General features: G+C 51.3%; 1 protein-coding gene across 4 annotated transcripts in view; it reads left to right on the plus strand.

Moving 5' to 3' along the window:
* Grk3 (G protein-coupled receptor kinase 3) overlaps positions 1-21,996 on the plus strand; it is a 105,456-nt gene that overhangs the window by 77,089 nt on the left and 6,371 nt on the right. For 3 of the 4 annotated variants that reach the window (XM_050121145.1, XM_050121143.1, XM_050121146.1), the window contains 8 exons: positions 2,695-2,789; positions 5,654-5,761; positions 12,499-12,565; positions 13,362-13,462; positions 16,476-16,542; positions 17,590-17,685; positions 19,928-20,090; positions 21,122-21,258. In XM_050121145.1, the coding sequence (XP_049977102.1) occupies positions 2,695-2,789; positions 5,654-5,761; positions 12,499-12,565; positions 13,362-13,462; positions 16,476-16,542; positions 17,590-17,685; positions 19,928-20,090; positions 21,122-21,258 (834 nt within the window). The remainder of the gene's footprint in view (positions 1-2,694; positions 2,790-5,653; positions 5,762-12,498; positions 12,566-13,361; positions 13,463-16,475; positions 16,543-17,589; positions 17,686-19,927; positions 20,091-21,121; positions 21,259-21,996) is intronic. The other variant, XM_050121144.1, reaches the window with a different exon arrangement.

Genomic DNA, 21,996 nt, shown 5'->3' on the forward strand with positions numbered 1-21,996 from the left:
CTCTCTCTCTCTCTCTCTCTCTCTCTCTCTCTCTCTTTCTTTCTCTCTCTCTCTCTCTCTCTCTCTCTCTCTCTCTCTCTCTCTCTCTCTCTCTCCCTCTCTCTCCCCGCCTCTCTCTCCCCTTTTCCCCCTTCTCCCTCCCTCTCTCCTCACCCTCCCTCCCATAGCCCACTGAGTAAACTCTACCCAAACCCCCTCTCCGCATGGTATGCCTATCCCTCTCTGTCTCTCATCCGTTGCAGCTCTTCGAGGGACTGGCTGACCCACCAAGGGCTCTCACCTGCCACGTGGCTCCCTGCCCCTTTTGGCACGCTGTCCGCTGCCGCCCCTTGGTGACCGCAGTGTTTTACTTTTACCATCACAGTGCTGCTTACTGGTTTATTCCCCCACTGCTTGCTCAGCCTGCTTTCTTAGAGAACCCAGGACCACCTGACCAGGGACGGCACCACCCACAACGGGCTGTGTCTACCCCATCAGTCACTAATTAAGGAAATGCCCACAGGCTTGCCTACAGCCTGATCAAATGAAGGCATCTTCTCAATTATGCTTCTCTCTTCTCAGATGACTCTCGCTTGCGTCAAGTTGACAAAAACAAACAAGCGAAATCATCCAGGGTGAGACCCTGACAGATTATAGACACATGTGGGATGTGTCAGTGGCAACGAGAGGTAAATTGTAGAGGCGGCAGCTTACCAGTAGGATAAGAAAAAGTGCTCGTGGCTGGTCTCTGTCTCCTTCTGGAATGGCCCAATATGCAGTGGGCTGAGATGAAGTCCTGTTACTTTCTCCAGGGCTCCGTGAGACGTCGTGTTGCTTGTCTGAGACAGGGATCTCCCTGTGTAGTCCAGGGCAGCATGGCACTCGAGATCCTGCTGTCTCAGCCTCCCAAGCTGTACCAGCCTGTCCTGATGCTGATAGATTTAGGAAGCAAAATGCTATATTTTGGTTTTGAGCACATAATTTCTTTTCCCCGAATACCTCTGAGAAGTTGAAAGTGTTCTTTGTGTTAAAGGATTACTCTCTTAGCTTTCTTTCATGCGTGCATACAGAAGAAAAGATAATTTTTTTATTGAACTAGAAATAACCAGATGCTGGTGGGCTCATGGCATGTTAGCTGTTCATGAATTTTATGAGGAACCAGATACATGCTGACAGCTCACGGAGCTGCTGCCCTGTGTCTTAATTTAGACCCTGGGATGGCTTTTACCCATGTCTCTGCTGTGTTTGTTTTCTAAGCTTTTTAGTAGGCAGTGATGTTATTCAGTTCCCATTTGAATTTAATCCTAGTCACTCATGATTATTCATGCTTCAGTACTGTAAGAGCTTGCCATTATTTTTATTTTAGTCAAAACAATAGGTGCTTCACGGCAGAAGGCAAAAAGCTATTCCTGAGGAGACTGTGGTTGGGTGTGTTGGGGGCGTGGCCTTTGTTTCTGTGATTGCTTTGCCCAAATCTAATGTGGATGGAAATTGTCCCAGTCACCTCAGAGTCAGGATCAGACCGTTTTGGCCATTTCCTAGGGCCCTCGTCAGCGGTGGCTGTTCATCAGAATTAGCATGAAGCTTTGGGATGCTCCCAGTCCTTGGGTCAACAGTTGCACATCTCTGCAAGATCCCTCCTTGTCTTGGCCCTTGAAGCCATGTTCTCTAAACCTCATGGTCCACAGATGACCTCCAGAAGCCTGTGAGCCTGCTCCCCATTGCTAGGATGTCCATGCGGCTACGCCTGAGCTCTTGGGGTAATCCCATTATTAGGATGCCCATGCTGGTTATACCAGAGTCACCCCATTACTAGCATGACCCTGCGGCTACACCTGAGCTCTTGGGGTAACCCCATTGCTAGCATGTCCCTGTAGCTACACTGGAGCCCTTGGAGTAATGGGGAAGACATGCTTCCAATTCTATAGTGGGAACCCTGCTGCCCCCCACCCCCACTTTGGGTGTCATTCTCTGGTGTGGTTGGTGTAATGGTTAAGATAAAATTGCGCAGTTCCCTGAGGGGCGGCAGTAGGCCATAAGGGGTAGCCGGGTCCCACCACCTGAGGCCTCTGTGTGTCCCAGGAGGGTGGGAGGTGGTGGGTGAGAGACCTTGGTAGGTCGGCATGGAAGCCGGTCCCCACAAGGAGCCGCAGTGGGTGAGAGATGGATAGGCATGCCATGCAGAGAGACGGTTTAGATATAGTTTATTCAGTAGGTTATGGAAGGAAAGGAAGAGGGGGAGAGGGAGAGAGAGAGAGAAAGAGTGAAAGAGAGAGGGAGATGGGGGAGAGGGGAGAGGGGAGAGGATGAGGAGAGGAGAGGAGAGGAGAGGAGAGGAGAGGAGAGGAGAGGAGAGGAGAGGAGAGGAGAGGAGAGGAGAGGAGAGGAGAGGAGGCTGCAGCCACCTCTTCCAAAGAGAGACAGGGCAGAGAGAGCCCAGGATGGAAGCAGAAGGAAGTTCTACTTACTTGCCTCTGTGGATGGGGGAGGGTGTGGGCGGAACTTGTCTCTTGGACAGGACAGACCATTACAGGGAGGGCCCTTTGTCCGCCTTACAGCTCCTTCCCACTGAAGTCAGCAGAGTGGAGCTGTGTTCCTTGTCCTGCTGGCTGATTTGAGAACACAGAGTTCCCCATGATGACATAGGGATGCCCTGTGGAGGTCATGTGCAGCTCAGTCGTCTCCTGGGGACTCTTGAACTTCTTTTTCTTTCAGCCTGCAAACATCCTCCTGGATGAACACGGTCATGTGAGGATATCTGATCTTGGTCTTGCCTGCGATTTCTCCAAAAAGAAGCCGCACGCCAGTGTGTGAGTAGCATGTCCGCTGCGTTTGCCGTGGTCCACAACGTGGCACCTTTGTTCCGGCAGCACACCTGGCCACAGGTGCCCCTGTCTCTCGCATCAGCTGCATTTTCTCTGTTGTACTCAGTGTCGAGGTGGCGGGACTGGAGGTAAAGAACAGAGTGCTTCCTGTCAGTGTTTCTGGGGACAGACACGGCTCCTGGGGAACTGACCCTGCTTGGGAAGGGGTCTGGTTCTGAAGAAGCTGAAGGTCATGCTGCCCGTAGAATCTGAGCAAGTCAGCTCACCTCTTACCTTTAGTCTCTTCTGTAAAGTAGAGCGAATACATTTTTACCTCATTGCCAGAGTATGTGACAGAGCCCGTGCCCCAGAGAGGCACGTGATGCTGCCCAGGATGCCCCCAGGGAGCGCTCGGGCCGGCTTCCATCTCTGTCTTCTGTACTTCGGGAAATTCGGGGAACGAGCCACCTGCTTACTCACTGCTCAGGGCTTAACACAGGCCGTATCCTAGACTTGAGAGGTGAACCAGTTGCCACAGGGAAGTGCCTCTTGAGCCCACAGCCATCTCTGAGGACTGGGAGCTGCATTTAGTGGTGGCAGAGCTAAGTTCAGGTGACCTGGCCTTTGGCCACCTCTAGATAAAAGCCTTGCCCTAGCTCTGAAGAAGAGTGTGCCAGTGACCACCCCGAATGCCCACTTTCCCTTCTAGAATGTCTCCCCCTGGGCCCATGAATGGCTCAGCAGAGAAAGCTGTTGCCACATTGCCTGACCACCTGAGTTCAATCTCCAGGCTCCACATGAAGGGAGGGAGGAGAGAACTGACTCCCATAAGTTGTCCTGTGTCCTCCACACACAAGCCATGGCCTGACACACATGCACACACATGCACTAAAGAAATATGAAAGTTTCTCATTCCTAGCACCGAGTCTTCTACAGTTACATCTCACCATCCCTCTGAGCAAATGTTCTCTCTACTGAATGCTCCCGGAGATAGGTACCCCGAGTTTCATTCTGTGTGCAGAATAAATACAGACCTTCCTTTTGTGTAACTAGATCTGAAGGGGTGGATTTGTGGTGCTCGATGAAGGCCTGCTTTAAATGCAAGCTGCCTTTGAAAGCGCATTGCTCCGCTGGTGATACATGGATGGTAAACGGTACAGTTTCTCTAAGCAGATGCTCTTTGCCCGGAAACTGTTGCAGGCTCTGAGAGCATCAAGGGTCTGCCCAGCGGGCTATCTGCACTTCCCCCAGGCTGTTCCTTGGCCATAGATGCTTTTGCATTTTTAACGCCACCCCTCTTTGGCATGCTCTTGTCTTCAGTTTACTTGTGGTCATTGCTAAACATGAGATTCATAAGAACTCAGCTCTGTGGCATGGCATAGTTTATTCTACTAAGCTGGCCGCCTAGGTCCTGAGAGGCAAATCCAGTCCACATGGAGGCCTGCTGTGCCTGCCTCCAGAAGCACTGTATTTTGAACAATGGCTTGGCTTCCTTTTTCTGTCACTGTGATAGAAAACTCTGATAACAGCAACTTAAGGGAGCGAGGAGTTGGGCTGTATTCCAGGTTATATCGCATCACAGCAGGGACATCCTAGCTGTGGACCTGAGGCAGCTGGGCACATCACATCTGGTCAGGAGAACGGTCCCTGCTCTGCTCACTTTGTCCCTTCTGTACAGCCTGGGACCCAAGCCTAGGGAATGGTGCTGCCCACTTTTAGTGTAGGTTTTCCCACCTCAGTGAACCCTAATCAGTTCAGACCCAGGCATGCTCAGGAATGAGTGGTCCCTCCCAGGTATTCCAAATCGGTGTGGACAGTGGACATTGGCCGTCTCAAACAGCATTCACAAAGAGATTGGGCTGAGAAGTTGGCCAGGCTCCTGGTTTAAATGCTGGCATCACTTCAGTGCAGATAATTGTACAGGGAGCATTGTGACCTTGGGCAGTGCTAGTGAACTCCAGAGCTAGTGGACACCTGCAGAGCCATCTACATCAGCTGGTTTGATTTCTCCTGGAAGATGTCCCTCCCCTCCCAAATGATGGTTCAGTCATGGATAGCACCCCGCAGTCACCTCAAAGGGCTTCCAGGCTATCTAAAGCTCAGCTTTCCCAATAAGCATTTTGGAAGCCCTGGCAGGGGCCTCCTCTGTTGCTGGCATGGCTCTTTTGATCTTATGCTGGCAGCTTGTGGAAAGCCAGGCCTGCCACTACCTGCCAGCCCCCATTTCACGTATTGTGCAGCTCCTCCGAGCCTCCCCATGGGCTCCAGTGACCACCCATGATCCTTACTGACTTGGGGTTTCTGAGTGAATCCTCAGTGTGCGTAAGCAAGTCAGCAGCACTTATCCTAAGGCAGGGCATGATTTGAACCTTGCCTCCTGCCCTACATAGGTTCACTTCACCTCTTGGGCCTTGTGATGCTGAGCCATGGCCATACTTGCGTTCCCCTCAGCGCCTCTTCATCCTCTCATTGACAGAAGTCAGTGAGAAAGAGAACAGCTATAGCGCTGCAGACAGGGGCTTTCCCAACATTCTTTTTGATGGCGTCGTAGAGCCCCCGGGTCGCTCAGGCTCATCTTGGGGCACAGTGTATGTACCTATGGGTCTTCACAGACACCACCAGCCAGATCAGTTGCATCAACCCTGGCGGTCCACGGGGTGATAGATGCCCTAGCCAAATTGCCCTCATCCTCCTTCCCTTCCTGTGTGAACTCGCGATCGCCTTCTGCAGAGCACTCAGCATAAGGCGTGTGCTTAGGCCATGGTGCATGCTCACTTCTCCGTGCTCAGCCACTGCCCTCTTAACACGGGGCGGTGTCCTCCTCATTCCAGAGTGAGCGTCCTCCTGTGACCATCTCCTTCCCTCCCCAGGGGCACCCATGGGTACATGGCTCCGGAGGTGTTGCAGAAGGGGACACCGTATGACAGCAGCGCCGACTGGTTCTCCCTGGGTTGTATGCTCTTCAAGCTCCTGCGGGGGTGAGTGGAACCCAGATGTCCTGTCCTGGGGTGCTTGGGTCCAGTGGAGCTTCCTGGGCTGAGGTTAGCCCAGTGGCAGAGGGCTTGCCTCATGTGCAAGAGACCCTGGGTTCCATCCTCAGCCTGGGGGTGGGGAGAATATTTATGAATTACTGTCTTGATGTCATGTTAAATCGCACAGTGGCCTTTAAGCAGATGACGGCCATGGTGGCTCCTCCTTTTTTACTCAGGCCAGCTTCTATGCTGAGGACTCAGAGATTGAAACTTTATGGCTTCATCTTTTTTGTCCCATGCCATAGGTCCTAGGTACCTTAAGCTAGGACTAAGGTAAAATAAGACTAAATAGAGCAAACCAAGAGGGCTTTGGAGCATTTCCACAGTAAACCATATTCTAGAACTATGTGGAAGTATTAAAACATGGATGACTGGAGAAGGTGGTGTGTGTCCCCCCTCCCTGCCACAAATGACTTCTCATGATTCCTGAACATCAAGCATTTGGGGAATTCTGGAGTGTGGGGCCGGGGCGCCAAAGTAACCCTGCCTGAAAAGTTGGCATTTCTCTGTGAGCCTGCTAATGTTGTCTCTTGGAAGTTGACCTTTCTACTTGACTGTATCCTAAGCTACAGAGACACTGAGTTGGGCAGCAGGGAGGGGATGATTGACAGCTGACACCTTCTGTGACTTTCTAGATGCTCTAGCTGGTTTTAAGTGGGAGCTTGTTCTAGCGGAACCCAACTGGACTTGTCATTCTCACTACAGAGGTCCAAGAAAGATGCCTGTCCCCGCTTCCTGTCTCGATTTCCCTCTTATCAGTTGCCCAGTAGCCTGTGCCCACAGTCTGTTGAGGGTTCACTGCACCCCTGGGAAAACTCATAGGTTCTGCTTAGTACATTTGAAGAGCTGTTGAATGCCATAGTCCCCCAAACTTGGCTCCAAGTACCACGCACTATATCCTTGATGCTTCTGTAATCCAATTCTGCTGCGCCCATCGTGTATTCCCTGGGGATCTAAAATTGTATTACCGCTAAGAAAGTCAGGTCTGTTATTCCGTAATTACATTACCAGTACCATGTCGGTGGAGCCCAGGCGCCCCTTATTCCTGATCCCAGGACTAGCTGACCTGATTAGAGGCTACGCAGAGCGAGTCAGAGGAAGCCATTTCCCAGGGAGGCCCCCTTCTGTCCCCACTACAGTCCTTGCAGGTTCAGGGAGACACTGGAGACAACAAGGCACAGCAGAATTGGATTACGAAAGCATCAATAAAGGACCCCCAGGGAAACGGTGCAAGCCCGAGAAAGATGACTTTGTGTTTGAAGAATCGGGAAGGGCTTGTCTGATTATCACTTCAGTCCTATGCAACTGTGATTTGTTCCTCGTGGAGTGAGTTTAGTTTTACACAGCTGCATTCAATTTCTGAGTCCTTCTGAATAGGGAAATAGAAAGTCCTTGGTGAAATCCTTCCTCTCCTGGGGCGAGAAGTTTCTGTCAAGACCTTAAGATTCCTGAGGATGGCCCCAGGGACAAGTGTGGAGAGAGAGGTGAGAGAGATGGAAGCCAGAGAGTGGGCATAGGTCAGGTGACGAAAATGCCCGACTGCACCTCTTCAAAAGGGAGTCTCACGGAAGGGCTGCTTTGGGAGGGGGGCGTCTGGTGAGATGGCTCAGCACAGAAAGACACCTGTCATCAAGCCTGGGACCTGGGTTCAATCCCTGGGACCAACATGGTAGAAGGAGAGAACCAACTCCTCAAAGTTGTCCTCTGACCTCTACACATCTCCCCACATGCATGTGCATGCATGTTCTAGTACACACACACACACACACACACACACACATACACAGAGGTTATATCACCTAAGAATCTGTTATATGTGTGGCCATATAAACCTCTTGCTGCTCCATGGCCAGTTCCCGGGGTCCCTGACTGCTGACTGCCTGCGCTGGGGAGGAGTCTTGGCCTAGGTGGCTAGTGAGCTTTGATGCATCCTCCCCCCTGAGGTTCAGTGCTCAGACCGCTCTCTCCCATGCTTACTCAGAAGCCCTTCCAGGGACTGCATAGCACTAAAAGCAAAGAGCAGGAAATTAGTTCTGACTCCCGCGATTTAAGCTTGATAAACATTTATTGAGTACTTAAAAGCACATGAGGGCCTGATACAGAGGAGGAGGGGAGGAGGGCTTCAGGAGGAGGGAGAAGAAAGGTAAAAGAGGGGGAGGCTCCCCCAGAGGACTGGGAACCGGGAAGCATAGAAGTGGAGGACCCACTTCTGTTGTGGCTGAGTGGGGTGACTTTGTGTGGGAGATGGGGCTCTCAGGATGGAGACAATGTGGTGGGGACAGGTACAGCTTGCCACAGGGGCCCACTGAGTGGTAATTACTGTCTCAAGTAGGGTATGTTAGCAGAGGCAATGCCGACCTGGGAGGGCCTCCGTATGCGCTGCGGAGCATGGCCTTGTTTCCCGGTGTCAGGGACTGGGGGATTTTTAACAACGGGATGACAAGGCCTTGTAACCTGCAGCCAAATGATTCTTGAAGCCGCCTGTAGTGTAGTGGGACAGAGACGTGCCTGAGCTGCAGCAGGAGGGGATATGAGGGACAGAACAGTACTATAGAGTCAGCCTAGACAGTGCAGGGACATCCTGTGCACCTGGATGAGGAAGGACAGCGGTTGCTCTTGGGAGGGTGTAGTCAACAGTGCTTCAGGCAGAACCAAAGGTCACAGGGACCTTTCATGAGCAAGGCCCCAAGGTGGGTCTGCAGAAGGAGGAACTGAGGCTAGAGATGGGGCTCAGGGGTGAAGGGCACTCTCTGCTCTTCAGAGGACCCAGGTTTGATTCCCTGCACCCACATAGCAGCTTGCAGCCATCTGTAACTCCAGTTCCAGGGGCCCCGGCTCCGTTCTCTGGCCTCTGCTGGCACTGCAGGCACAAGATGCAGGCAAACAACCAGACCCATAAAGTAAAAATGAGGGGATTTGCTTTAGAGGCGGAGGAACTAGGCAGGGGACCATCCTTCACCAGCCGGAAATAACAGAAGATGTGCCTCCAGGAGACTCAGCACTGTCTTGTGAACCTGTCCATGTTTAGAGGCCCTTGAAGCTGCTCTTCATTGGCCCTGAGAAGTGAAAGTGGGTAGAGCTGGACACTGAGTGAGCAGAGCTTGGGCCTGGAGGCGTGCTGCATTCCTGGGGTGACCTTTTCCCTTCCCGTCCTATCTTAAGGGCAGTCTCAGCCACACAACCAGCAACCCTCAGCTGCAATCTCTAGGGACACTCAGCACTCTTTGGGGGATAGTTTTAGTTGTCACAGTTTAGGGTGCTTGGGCACTACTCAGGTATCTAAGTGCATATGAGATTCCCTGTTCCCCTTAGAATTATGGGAATCAAGAACTCTCCCTCTGGGAGAGTCCCCCCCCAATATGTCTTCCATCGACATAGAGCCTGAGTGGAGGTCTGGGGTTAGGGTTAAGTGCCACTGGGGGAAAGGGGACCATTTATAGATATTTCAGTTACTGGCTCAAATTCCAAAGGCATATTTGATATGACATACAATCTTTCTTGCATTCTAAAATTAAGTTGTGAGAGTGTTTAATCATATGTCACATTGATTTGGGCTCAGTGTCAAGCCTGTGGATTTGAAGTGTCTGATGTGGGAGTGCGTGGGCTTCCTCGGTGTCCTAGCAGGTGTGGGGGGATGTGCTCAGCCTGACACTATCTCATTAAGGGAGCCGTGTGTGCTTTTACTCGGGATGTGGGCTCTCTGTTGTCAAAAGCCACCCAGAGCTGGGAGGCCTGTCTCTGCACTCTGTGCTGAAGACAGCCGGGAGTTGGGCATCTATTTACAGAGCCCGCATCAGGGCACAGCTGCCATCACATGTTCTGTGAGTGCCACTTGTCCTGCTCAAAATGGAGATGTTACTATCTGAGGTTTCTCTTTTAACATTTTCCAAAATAGAAAGCCAAGTCCCAGACTTGGTTCACAAAGAGTAATCAAGACTCTATTTGGCAGCTCGCATGTGTGGGGCTGAATACTCAAGTGTTCCTGACGAGATGGCCCAGGGTGGGAGAGCTGGAAAGTCACTTCCCATGTTGCCTTGCTGAGTCAGACGTGGACTCGCTGAACTTGTAAATGGGGACTGTGGACCTGGGGACAGATGGGCGCTTGGTGGAGGGGCTGAAATGGAACCATGCTGACCAGGTGGTTTTAATGAGCAGCGTTTATTTGGGCTCATGATCCTGGAAGCCAGGAGTTCAGTGAGCAGCTTGAAGGATTTCCTACAGTGTCATTACAGGACGTGGCTGGGCGGGAGAGGGAAGCCAGACTCACCTTTCTGGCTGGCCCCTCCACAACAGCTTTAATCCTTCCTGGGGTTAGAGCCCTCCTGGTGTCACCTTTTAAAGGCCCCACCTCACAGGACAGTTAGGACATTTCAGCGGGACTCTGGGAGTGACCATCACACTGTGTCAGAGGTCAGGACTAACGGAGTCTGCTGGCTTTGCACTCACAGGCATGAGCATCCTTAAGTTCAAGGTCCTCTCCAACCCCTTAACCTTGAGAAACATAGTGGGGTGGAGGCAGTAGGATGGCAGATGGAGACGCCACCACTGACTTGGCATCCCTCTGCCTGGGCCCCGACGTACTGGTACTTCTTTGGGTTTGTCCAAGAGGGGCTGTCCAAGAGGCAGTTGGTGATTCAAAGGACATTGTCACCAGTAACATGTAAGCACTGTCTTCCGTGCTTTGGGCTTTTATTATTTTATGTATTTATCTGATGGTGTCTCGTGTAGTCTATGCTTGCCTGAAATTCCTCCATAGCTGAGGATGGCTTTGAACCTGGATCCTCTGCTCTTCTGCCTCCCTTGCTGGTGCACCACCATGCCTGACTTCTGTTTCCTCTTTGGAGCGCAGTAACTGCATGTTTCTTCTCCTTGGAAGCAAGGTGAAAAGGACATTTCCAGTCAAATCAGTTTAAAGATTATCACACATCCTTGGCCAGTGGCAGTTTGTCTTGTTTGAATTTTTGTTCAGTTAGTGCTCTTAGGAGATGGTGTAGCTGTGGTCATTCACCACGGTGCTGGGGCTCCCTCTCTTGTCCAGAGGGAGAAGGAAGGAGTCTAAAGGAAGGAGACTAAAACCTTCCCTCCAGCAGGAATGGCAGCCTAGGACAGGTGGGACTGGGACTCCCTCCTTTAGAGTTGCTTGGTCTCGACTTCCATGCACAGCTACAGTTGGCAGCTTTGGCCTCAGATGCTTCCCAGAGGATCTCATGTCAGTTTATGACTGACATACCTCGTACATGGGCGTGGCCATGGCAAAAACATGCCTCTGTCAGGAGACCTGGTCCTAGCCTGTAGCCCTTCATCAGCTTCTAGTACATCACTGGTCCAGGCTTCTAATTTGCATATTTGAAAGCTAGCTTCTACAGACTTTCCAGGAAACAAAAAATATGGCCCGCACTTGAAATCCCAGCACACTGGAAGCTAAGGTGGGAGAATGGAAGTGAGTTTGAGGACAGCCTGGGCTACATAGTGAGTTTAGGACCCACCTGGGCTACATAGACTCCCTCCACGTGTGTGTGTGTGTATATGTACTATATAACACTCTCAGATGTTTATGTAAAACTTCACATGAACACATCACAGACACTTGCTGACCCATGCTCACCACATCAATGCTCACAATGGCAAGGCTACTGAAGCAGCTAGGCATCCACTAACAAAGGCATGGATGAAGACAATGGAGCATTATGTTCTGCCATAAAGGATAACAAAGTTAAGCCGTTTGTAGTTAAAATGGCTACTCTGGAGCTAATCATTTAACGGCAAACTGAGTCTGTTCCAGAGACACAAGCATCATGTTGTCCCTTGTGGTCCCAGATTTTAATACACGTGTGGATTATAGGAGAGTATTGAAAACTGTGGAGCAGAGGGAGGAAAGGAGGGAACAGAGAGAAGGGGGAGTAGGGAGAGAGAAGGGGAAGCAGAGAGAGAAAAAGAGGAGCAGAGAGAGAAGAGAGAGCGGGGGAGAGAAGAGGGAGCAGGGGGAGAGAGAAAGAGGAGATTATAACATTGTATACACAGCTGAAAATGGCCTGGTGTAACTCTATATGAGAATAGTAGCTTGAAAAATAATAATAAAGAAGTATATATAATAAATAACACAGCAAAGAGGAGTCCTCGGCTTACCAAGCCCGGATGGGCTCTGACACTTTACAGCTGACCACAGTATTAGCACCTACTGTCTGCTGCCACTGTCTTTTGTCTAGATGTAAACACGGATGCTGAAGGTTTGTGGGAACAGCCAGCTCACATGGACTCCAGCTTTCTTGACTCACCCTGGGTAAAGCAAGACTGGGCCCGCTGGTGCTGTCCTTGTTACTGGGCTGTGTCATGCTGTGCGCCCTGGCTTCCAGGCTGATCCGCATTCTCTGCAGGGATTTGGTGCAGCACAGAGCTGCAGCTGCTGCAGCCCTCACCCTTCCTGACATGGCTGCCTGATGCCTGTGTCCTGCTGGTGACTTAGCTGGAGAAGCCGGTCTTATTGTCATAATGTCACTGCAGGCTGGACCAAGTGTGTCGTATCTGGCTCATTCAGGATATGGTCTCTGCCGTGGCTTTGTTTTGTTTTCAGAAATAGCGAATGTTTATCATCTAACTTCTGTACTTTACCCAAATATTAGTCGGTGCCTGTACCAAGTTAGCCAATGCCATGTTTTAATAGAGCGTTCTTTTTATGTCCACAGCCACAGCCCTTTCAGACAGCACAAAACCAAAGACAAGCACGAGATAGACCGCATGACCCTGACAGTGGTGAGATGATTGAGGATGGTTTCCGTGTTCTGTGTCTCGTTGTTACCGGCTAAATGTGCTGGGAAAGGCATAAGGTACCGCAGGGCTGGGGAGATGGCCCTGTGGATAAAGAATTTGTTCCGCGGACCTGAGGGTCAGAGTTCTGATCCCGAGAACCCCGTGGAAGCCGGATGCATTTGTAATAGCAGTCCTGCTGTGAGATGACCGCTGACGAGAGGAAAATCCACAGAAGGCTGTGGTCTCCTCGCCCTGGTGTGCCCAGCAGAAAGGCACCAAAGACACCAGGTGGATGATGAGGACAGTCACCCAAGACCGTCCTCTGACCCCCACAAGGGACCCACACCCATTTGAAACAAGCATGTGTTTGTGATATATAATACAAAAAACAATAAAGACAGATCAAAACCACAAAGTATTATATAAAACATATCATGTTATGTATACATACATATATAAAACATGAAATGTAAAATAACTACTTGACGATAAAACCATTCCTAGGGAAGTTTTGAGAGAAAGAGATGAGTGGAAGCATGCTCCCGGGCAAATGATGAGATCCGCAACTGAGCAGAATAAGCTGTGGCAGGTGGGGAGTGGGCATAGCCATCAAATAAACTAGCCCTGCCAACCTGCCGGAGGATTCCAAAACCAATCAATAACCGTTTTAGATTAATGCTAGCCTGTCGTGAATTCAGTTTTAGATAATCTCTTACCCAAGGAGCAGCCTTGACCTCTGGTTGGGTGTGAAGCCACTGCCTTAGGATGGGCCTTCAAAATCCATCTCTTCTCTCCCCAGAACGTGCAGCTTCCGGATGCCTTCTCCCCAGAACTGAGGTCCCTCCTGGAGGGTTTGCTCCAGCGGGATGTGAGCCAGCGGCTGGGCTGCTGCGGAGGCGGGTAGGCTATCTTTCAGCGCCTCCACTCTAAGGAAACCAGTAGTCTTTTATATACAGGCCCTACAAGCCCTCAGCATCTACTGGAGTGGGATTACATGGGGCGGGGTCACACGGGGTGGGGTTGCACAAGAGGAGGCCACACAGGGTGTTGGTTATCCATGCTGTTACCCTTACAATTCTAGACAGAAATGCCCTATGGAGATGTTTGCTTCTGCTTACAGTTTCAGAGGGGTCAGCCTGTCCCAGCTGGAAGCCAAAGCACAGGGGTTCAGTTCTCCGTGAGGGCATAGGCCGGGCTTGTATCTTAGCTGAACTGGAAGCAGAGATGGGGGAACTGGAGGATTTTTTTTTCAAAGTGAATTCCTTACTGTTAGAGACTCCAGCCTTCCAACATAGTATTAACATCTGGGAAAACTGTTCAAACAGAAGCTTGTGAGAGGAGGGAGAATATGGAGGAGGGGTGGGCAGAGAGGGGTACAGGAGGGGAGAAAATGAGGGGAGGGGGAGAGTAGAGGAAGGGGAAGAGATGACAGGAAGGGAGATGGAGGAGGGGGAAGGATGGGGAGAGAGGAGGACAGGAGAGGAGAAGATGGGGGGGAGAGGGAGAGAGATTGGACAGGAGGGGAGGGTGAGGGAGGGGAGGGGGAACATGCAGGGAGGAGAGAGGGAGGGGGAGAGATGTGAAGGAAATCATGAAGGGAAGGGGGAGAGATGGGGACCGGAGGGGAAGGGAACAAAGGGGGACAGAGGAGAGGGGGAGGAAATAGAGAGGAGGGGAGAGATAAGGGGTTTTCCTTTTTCCTCCCAAGTCCTGTGAGAACTGAGTGTGGTCTCAGTCCCTCCCTTTCACCATCCCCTGTTGCACTTGAGGTCCCTGGGTCTGGTGTTAGTTAACCTGACCCCAGCCCTCCACTTTCCGGGCCCCATCTTTAACTTCAGTATGTTCCCAAGTAGCCCCTTAGAGGGGGGCTGAGGAGTGAATACGGCCCCCCGAAACCAGCCTGATGTCGCAGCTGTGCAGAAGTGCTAAAGGTCTGAGGCTGTGGCTTTGGGCTGTCAGGGCTTCTCTGGATGCTGGGGGTGGGGCTTCTCCAAGACCGGTGTTCTTCAGCTGTAGAGATTGCCCCATCTCCCCAGCCTGTCGCATTCTCTTAGCACTCCTATGAGCACTGGCAGAATGATGCCCTGACCTTGTGTGTTCGCTGTCTCTCCCCTTTGATTCCTTGTTTTACTCTCTGATCATTTAGATCCCCAGCCTTTCTATTGATTTTGCTTTTTAAGAAGCTCTTTGACAAGTTTGGTTTCTCAAATGTCAAACCTTCCAGGGCCTTTGAAGCTTCTTGTTAGAATTCACATCTAGTTGTGGAGACTTGAGGATTCAGGGGTGGGAACAATGCTTGGTGTGTGGGTTGAGTGCACATGTGTGTCTATGTGTGTCAGCGATTCCACAGAGTTCCAGCACATACACACACACACACGCACATGCGCACACAGAGTCTGGGGGTCAGCACGTGCTCCATCCCCAGAGCAGCTGCTCTGCCACCCACCTGCACACCACCCTGTCCATCCCCAGCTACCTTTGGACAGCCCCTTGATGTGTCTGTGTGCTCCACCCTGCACTTCCTGTGACAGCAGGGAAAGGAAGGAGCCAGACTGGAGGCCCGCCTCCTCTCTAGTTCCTTCTGTCACGTGTTCAGCCTGCTGTGTGCAGACAGCAGCAGGTGCAGGTGAAGACAGAACAAGGCCCTTGGAATGTCGCTCCTGAGGACATGGTATCTGCTTTGCCTGGGGTCCTCCATCCATCTCTGAGCATTTGTTAAGTGATTCGGGTTGAGGAGGAACCGTGAGGGCAGCAGATGCAGCAGTGTGCTAGAGAAGGGATACTGAGCAGCATCCTTTGAAGAGAGGCGGGTCACAGGTCTGAGCGTTGCACGTAAAGGACCATACAGTGATCAAACCTGTGACTCGCCTTGCAGAGGGAGGGAGGGCTTGGAGGTGGGACCCCAAGCAGAGCGGAGAGGCTGGAGTCACCGAGGATGGAGGAGGGGGCAGGTGAAGAATAGCTCCAAGGGGCTGCATGCTCTGGATCTGGGGTCTTGGGAATGGATAGAAAGGGGGCAGGGCAAGGCTGAGGATCAGCCCACAGGAACCATTGCTGCTGTGTGTGGTCAACCTTGATCCTGACCTTCCAGGAGTTTGTTTACTCAGCTGAATGGGGGCGGGGGCTCACATTGTGCCATTTGAGTTTGTGATCTAAGTGAATGCTGGAGGCTTCACAGTCCTGCCCTCTTCCTGTCCTTCTGTCCATCATGGCTGATTGGCATTTGCTGGAGATACTTTAACACTCGGCTCTCCAGCATCACTCTTCTTCAGATTGTGTTTCATGTGCACCCACACAACATGGATGTACATGTGTGTGTCTGTGGGAACTGCCAGGCTGTCTTAAGCTACAGGATGCATCTGGACAAGGAGACATCTTCCCAGGTTCAGTGTTGATGCCTCCAGTTGCTGCAGCATTTTCTGTGTTCTCGGAAAGTAACTTCTTGCTTTTTTCTACATGTGTATGCATGTGAATCTGCGTGTGCACATGTGCTCTCATGCTTGTGCACATGTCTGCATGCATGTGTGTGAGCCCAAGATTGATGAGTGTCTTCCCCGATTGCTCTCTACCTTGTATACTGGAGCAGGTCCCCCCCCCCCCCCCCCCCCCCCCCGCCTCAGAGTTTTCTGATTGGCCTAGTTTAGCTAGCCGCGTGCCAGGGCATCCCCTGTCTCTGCTTCTTGCTACCCATGTCAGTCCGGCATTTACATGGGAGCCAGGGATCCAAACTCAGGTTCTTGTGGCTACATGGCAAGCACTTTACCCCCTGGGCTGTTTTCCAGCCTGCAATTGGTTTCTTAACGAACAGGGCCGTTCTCTGTGGGAGAGACACACTCTCTGGGAGACAGCGCAGCACTGGTCACATTTCCCATCTGACCCCTGCAGAACTCTCTCTCTCCCTCCTCTTCCCCAGGGCACAGGAGGTGAAGGAGCACATCTTCTTCAAGGGCATCGACTGGCAGCACGTGTACTTACGGAAGGTATCCCTCTGGGCCCTCTGAGCTCTCTGTCTGTCTCTCTGCTGCTGGCTTCCTAACTCTGCCCCTCCAGGGTCCCCACCCCAGCCTGCCATGTCTATATATTCTGCCTGGATGCATTGCCATGTAGGGGACTCCTACTGGGGAGGCTCCTTTTACTTATTTTTCTCACACGGGCTAGATGCGCCTGATTTTGCATCTGTAGTTCAACTAACCATGGATGGAAAATATTCAGGAAAAAAAAAAACACCAAAAAACATAAAACCGCTAGTGTGCTCAGCACATGCAGACTCCTGGTGTCAGATGACACAGGCTGAGCACTGTCTGCGAGCATTTATGCTGTCACCTCAAGACTAAAGTCTATGGGGAATATCTACGATCTATACACGTTCTGTGCAAACCCTTGCTGCTGTGTGTGAGGGACCTGCTCCTCAGTGGACTTGTCGCCAGGTGACGGCCTGGAAGGCCCTCTGCAGGCGCTGAGGGGCAGCCATCTAAGAATTTTGGAGATATCATCTCAGCACATGAATAGAAGGCCCAGGACAGAAGTTGTCTGCCTAATTGGAATATGTATAGAGTCAGCCTTCCGTATGCAAGGAACATAGACGTTTTTCTAGCCCTATACCGTCCTTTCCTGATTTTTACTTTTTTTTTTTAACTTTTGTTTCATGCTAGAGCCGAAACCAGGCCTCTCTCCACTAAGCCTGTCCTTTTTTCGTGCAGCCGTACCCTACCCCTTCCCCTTATTTTAAGCTTCGTTGTGCTTCTCTTTGGTACAGGAACACCCCAGTTGAATTTTTAAGTGTGTTTCTGTGTGAAGCCCAGCTGCAGAGTGACGGCAGTTCCTATGGGGAGGAGGGAGTGCCCGCCCACCCTGCCATGCTCAGGTCACCCGGGCAGCCAGCACTGATGAGGCTCAGGGTGATCTGCCCTCTCTGGGCATGTGCTTCCTGAAAACCAGGCTGTGTTCTTTTTATAGACTGTTATCTTGGGCTGGGGGCATACAGGGCAGCTGGTAACTGGGCCCTACCTACTTGTTGGATCTTCTAGTACCCACCACCCCTAATCCCTCCTCGGGGAGAAGTCAACGCTGCAGACGCCTTTGATATCGGCTCATTTGATGAGGAAGACACCAAAGGCATTAAGGTATGCACACTTCCAGGTATGGGATTTCGGCTATATTCACTGCGTATGGAGGGAACTGGGGATCGACTAGAGCCCTTGTACATGCTATACAAACACTCTACCACCAAGCTGCACCCCAACCCTGCACTCACTCTGCAGCCCAGCAAGCCCTGAACCAAAGGACCTCCTCAGCTCCCCCGCTGCTGGCGTAACAGGCCACCCCACCCTTCTAGCTTGAGGAGAGGAGACTCTATTGCACTTAGCTACAGTTTCAGTATTAGCACCTCCATTCAGCAGCAGCCACAGCTTTCTTTTCCCCATCATTTCACTTTGATGAGTGACAGGGTGCTCACTCGTGTTGTTATGTGTGGCATTTGCGGTTAGACTCCAGCTTGGATCTGTGGCAGGAATAACAACTGATTCAAACACATTCCACTCACACAGACACACATACCCATGCACCTTCATACACATGGACACACACAGGACCACACACACATACATACAAACAAATTTTAAAAGTCAACGTAAGTTCATTTTCCTTGACAAAAATACCCTAGTGTTACTGAAGACCAGAAGAATCCATGATCTTCGTGCGTCTAAGTCTAGGGATGTGGTTCCCAACCTGTGGGTTGTGACCCCTTTGGGAGTCAAATGACCCTTGGGCCCCTGAAGATCATCTGCATATCAGATATTTGCATTACAATCCATAACAGTAGCAAAATTACAGTTATGAAGTAGCAACAAAGTAATTTTATGTTTGGGCGTCACCACAACATGAGGAATTGTACCAAAGGGTCCCTGCTTTAGGAAGGTTGAGAACACTGGTCTAGGATCTGCCTGTGTCAGGAGGGAACATGCATACAGCAGGAATCTCTTTGCACATGTCAATCAAGGGTCCTCTGCATTTTTCAGACTTTGGTGCATGACTCTGTTTTTCCAAGTGGTGACAAGACATACTCACAGGGAGAGTGAGTCATGAGGAAGATCACCATCTATAAAATGCTAAGTCAGCGGGTCACCAGCCTGCCAGCCTGTCATCTGCCCTGACTCTGGGGCTTAGCCCAGCCCCGGCTCTTCTCTGGAGTTTATCCCAGCAGGGCCAGTTGCTCAGTTTCCCACCTGAAGGCCCCCTTCCAGCCACAGTGATGGTTCTGCATGTCAAACCCACACCAGCTACCTGGAGAGTGAATGGCGGGCTCTGTGACTGAGTCTGGCAGGGGCTGTCACAGGGACACTCAGAATGGGAGTGCTGGGGACAGAAGGAAGATAGAGCCTGGAGGGAGATGAAGCCTGGAGGAGAGGCAGCTGTGAGCAGGGGCAGCTAGGCGGAGCCACAGGCTCCTGGAGTGAAGGCTGACCCAGAGACCAGGGGGTGTTTTAGGAACTGTAGCAAAGCCACCAGCTCCTGGACCCCCAGGGCAGCCTGCCTTAGAGGACAAGACAAAGACAGTGCTGCTGTGAAGTGCACACCCTTCACTGCAGCTCCTGGGCTGGGCGCCTGCTCTCCAGCCACTTGTGTTTAAACATTCATCTGTGCACAGTGCTGGTGTTGGGAGGTCATACGATGCCAGCTGACCCAGCAGCCTGCTTTCCCGCTTTTCCACACCATGTGAGGGAGGTTGGTCAGCCGGCCCAGCTTTTCTCCCTTATCGGATTTTGAATACTATGCAGACCCCTGTCCCCATTTTTTTTTTTATAAATACAGCACCCACGGCTGAAAGTCTGCTTAGCTGCCAAGAGTCTCTTACTGCTTCTAAATAAAACACAGTGTGTGGGGCTGGAGGAGCACACAGTCAAGTGTTTGCTGCACACGAGCACCTGAGTTCAGAGCCCTAGCATGGGAGTAGAATTAGGCACAGTGATGCATACTCATAACCCAGCACTGAGAAGTGAAGGGGAGCAGAGACAAGAGGAAGCCTGGTGTCATTAGTCGGTAAGCTCCAGGTTCAGTAAGAGAGACTGTTCTCCACCTATAAATACATAACTATGTTGTGTTAGAGAAAGACTGTTACCTACCTCTGGCCTACTCACACAGACACACATACACATGCACCTTCATACACATGAACACACAGGACCACACACACATGCATACAAACAAATTTTAAAAGTCAACATAAGTTCATTTTCCTTGACAAAAATACCCTAGTGTTATTGAAGACCAGGCCCAGGCTGCCTGACCTTGGGCCAAGGCGAAACCTTCCCTGGTGTGGCCATGGGAGGCACTAGAGCGTGTGTTCCCCTGTCCTTACACACCTAGCTCTTGGACTGCGATCAGGACCTCTATAAGAACTTCCCACTGGTGATCTCTGAGCGCTGGCAGCAGGAAGTGGTGGAGACCATCTACGATGCCGTCAACGCCGATACGGATAAAATCGAGGCCAGGAAGAGGGCTAAAAATAAACAACTTGGTCAGGAGGAAGGTAAAAGGCTGTGGGGCTCACTGTCATCAAGTGCTTCCCAGCATAGGAAACAGTGTGCGGGCTTGGGTTTCACGTGGATTCCAAGGGCTGAGTCCGTCTCCAGGCAGATGGGAATGAACACTGAGGGAGGCATTGCTATCTGAGTTCTGGGGTCTCCCTGTTCCTGGGACTCTGCAGGGCAGCCTTGAGGATTCAGTCCTTGAAGATTGGACATTACAGAGTCAGGAACAGACCCAGTGAGATTCCAGATGTCTCGGTGACAGAAATGTACAGTCCCGCCACCTGTGTCCAGGACAAAGGCAGAACTAAATGTGTTTTAACTCTACCCAGAAATGCAAGCCCATGTCAGAAGGGCAGCTCTGTGGGCGCCACCCCTGCCTTCCTCTGCTGTCTTTTACTTTTTCTCCATCTCAAGGAACATGTGGGTCTCATCCTTTCGAGGGTTGTCTGTCCCCAGATTGTACATTCCCAAGGGCAGGAAGATTTTTGTCTCATCTTTATTGTTGTTCCTCAGTGGGCCCACCAAACACTGATCCATGCCTAGCCCCCATGGCATCATGGGTAGACTGATGGATGAGTGGGTGATTTTACCACATTGTGAAATGCCCCCACCTTAAAGACTCAGTCAGTGTGAGTCTGAGCTGTTGGACTCCGCTGTCTTTGAGGGCGGTGAGCCAAGGATGAGCCTGCAGTGACGGCCAGGAGAGTTTATAAGATGGAAGTCCTTTAACGGACTTTGAGAGAATTCACGATTAAATAGTCTCTTATTTAGTAGTTTGGGAACAAAATTTTGTCCGGTCTGAGTTGCCAGTATGTACTGTAGGTTCAAATGCCAAGAATCAAGGTTTGAACTCAGAGCCTGGAACCTTCTGAGCTCCCACATCCCAGTCCCATGTTTTAAAAAACTGAGATCATGGTGTTTAAAAAAAACGAATTGCTTTTGTAGAGACGTGTGCCCCCTGTCCAGCTCCAAAGCGTGTTATTAGTGGTGTTAGCTCAGGACCTGAGTGACCCTGTGTCTCCACCCTCAGATTATGCCCTGGGGAAGGACTGCATCATGCACGGGTTCATGCTGAAGCTGGGCAACCCCTTTCTCACGCAATGGCAGAGGCGCTACTTCTACCTGTTCCCCAACAGACTGGAGTGGAGAGGAGAGGGCGAATCTCGGGTGAGTTCTGGGGGTGGCACCTGTGCAGCTCTGGGGTGCTGGGGTTCTGGGGCTCCCTCACACTGCCTCCTGTCTGTGTCCCTTGTGTCTCAGAAGCAAGGGTTGCTATGGTCTAACTTTTAGTGTCTGTGCCAAGTTCCTTCCTGGAATAAAGACACAGGTGTCCTTTGAAGACAGAGTCCTGAGTGCAGCAGCCTCACAGAGTCAATGGAGGCTGGAGAGCGGAATGGTGGGATGGGAGAAGAGCAGAGCAGGAGAGGGCAATCCCAACTCATGGCTCCCAGGACTCAGCACACTCCAAGGTGCCTCTCTGGGCCTCAGTTTCCTCACTGAGAAGTGGGAGACACAGAAAGCCTCACAGCTCCCATAATCAAGGCACACTAACCCGAGGCCAGGCGTGATAAACAAACTTAGTGGTTAGCAGCTTGCAGGGTCCAACCCCAATTTACCGAAAGGAATCCAGGGCAGCCAAGGGCACAGCCAGCCTGCTGTGGGTGGAGAGGGCTGTTGACCCCGGTATGTCTTGGTCTCTCCCCAAGTCAGATCAGATGAAATGTCACCCGTGGGATCTGTTTAGGGTGGCAAGGACGCTGACCCAGGCTGTCTGCCCTCTGCTGGAATCTCAATCTCTCAGACCCTTTCTCAAGCTAATGGTGGCAAAGGGACAAGGCAGACTACTTCATTAAACACCCTCCGTGTGAGAGGCCCAGAAAGGAGCCCACCTGGGTAGATGGTGTG

The sequence above is a fragment of the Alexandromys fortis genome, unplaced genomic scaffold (genome assembly GCF_014885135.2).
Source record: "Alexandromys fortis isolate MF-2015 unplaced genomic scaffold, M_Fortis_MF-2015_v1.1 scaffold_197, whole genome shotgun sequence".
Taxonomy (NCBI): domain Eukaryota; kingdom Metazoa; phylum Chordata; class Mammalia; order Rodentia; family Cricetidae; genus Alexandromys; species Alexandromys fortis.